The 1,639-nt window shown below is 50.5% G+C and overlaps 1 protein-coding gene across 1 annotated transcript in view; it reads right to left on the bottom strand.

The window, feature by feature from the left end:
- Positions 1-1,639, bottom strand: part of LOC118478447 — a 53,435-nt gene that overhangs the window by 718 nt on the left and 51,078 nt on the right. The window contains exon 4 of the mRNA XM_035972056.1: positions 11-1,630. Within this exon, the coding sequence (XP_035827949.1) occupies positions 11-1,630 (1,620 nt within the window). The remainder of the gene's footprint in view (positions 1-10; positions 1,631-1,639) is intronic.

Raw genomic sequence — 1,639 nt, forward strand, 5'->3', positions numbered from 1 at the left:
TTCGTGATACTTGGGTCCACCTGTCGTGCCAGATACCATGACCTTTCCACCCCAAAGTGATGCTGATCGTGAAGTTCCTTTGCAGAAACACCAACCGCCCCACAACCCAATCTGTCGACTTTGGCCCACTCCTTCCACTCCTTCGTAACCCTGGTCATCGCATCCGCCTTGTTGCCTTTCGACCCTATGATCTGTACCCGGATTGTTAGTCCCAGTTCTTCAACCATCTCCTTCAGTACTGCCAGCCTGCGCTTCACCAAGATCTCTGCTGCACCCGCAGTCTTGACTCGCCTTTCTTCTGACAAGGTCAAATCGATCCATCGGCCCACAGTAACCGAATCTGTCATAATAAACATGTCTTTAAGCCCCCATTTCACCCCCAAGTTCACACCCTTCAGTACCGCATCCAATTCTGCCACGTTTATATGGTGATAATCATCTGGCTTTCCCATCCAGGCCGCATCCTCAGCCACCACTCCGTCTATCTCTAGGTTTACGCCTTCGCATAAGTAACTCGCATCACACCAGACGGTGCCATCAGTGGCATGTTCGACCCCCCATTCTCCCCTGACCGGATCATCTTTTCCAACACGCGCTACAATCTCCTCCACCATTACCTGAGCCCTGTCACAAATATAGCTGTCCCATTTCTCTCCCCCTGAATGGCGTTTCACGTAACTGCATGCCAACCTCAGCCATCCCGCAATAGGATAATGTGCAGTGAGCTTCCCACACAGTGAAAACAGCTCTCGTTTCGTCAGTCGACGATTCACCCTTGGTAACTCCCCGCTTCGTCCAAACCACAATCTGCCCGCTGGACCCCTAAAAAGCTTCAAGCCCAGTGCAGTTCCACCTTCCAGCTTCTCTGCCGGTTTGGCAACAAGCCCATACCTCCTCAAGTGGGAAATAACATCCTCTGAGCTGACTTGGGACACACTCACCAAAATATCATCAATATAATATGAACTTGTGGAAAATCGAATATCATCCCTCTGCTCCAGCACAGTCTTCAACACTTTTGTCATTATCCGTGGCGCACAGTTCAGCCCAAACCCTAACCGCGTCAGGCAGTAGGACTTTCCTGTGAACCTCACCAGTTGATACTTCCATAGTTCCCGACTGACATGTAGTTGTAGGTATGCTGCCTTCAGATCAACTATCTCAGTGTCGCCCTCCACCTGCCTCCACTGTCTTAACACATCATCGCACACATCTATCAGATCGTCGCCCGTGTGGCACTCCACTGCTTCGTTCAACTCTCTAAAGTCAAGTACAGGCCTCACCTTGTTTTTGTTGACTTGATCAACCGCCATCAGCGGAATAATCCCTTCATCGACCTCCTCGTCCCAAGGCATCAATATCCCCTCGTTTATCCATTTCTCCACTTCCTGCTCAAAGCTAGTAACCTTCTCCGTGCTCATTTCATGGTTGCAGCGGCTCACCTTGTTCTTCAATACCGGAGCCTTCCCTTCTATCCAATGATACTTCACAGTCCAGATTCTTCCATCAAAGGAAGCTTCAAAGTCCCTGTCTCTCACAATTAGATCCGCATCTACAGTGTCGGACCTCTTCTCGGGTTCAATCGAAGCACATGCCACCCCTCCCCCGAACTGCACGTTTGACCGTCCCACTGTCACCC

The sequence above is a fragment of the Aplysia californica genome, unplaced genomic scaffold (assembly GCF_000002075.1).
Source record: "Aplysia californica isolate F4 #8 unplaced genomic scaffold, AplCal3.0 scaffold00570, whole genome shotgun sequence".
NCBI classification, from domain to species: Eukaryota; Metazoa; Mollusca; class Gastropoda; order Aplysiida; family Aplysiidae; genus Aplysia; species Aplysia californica.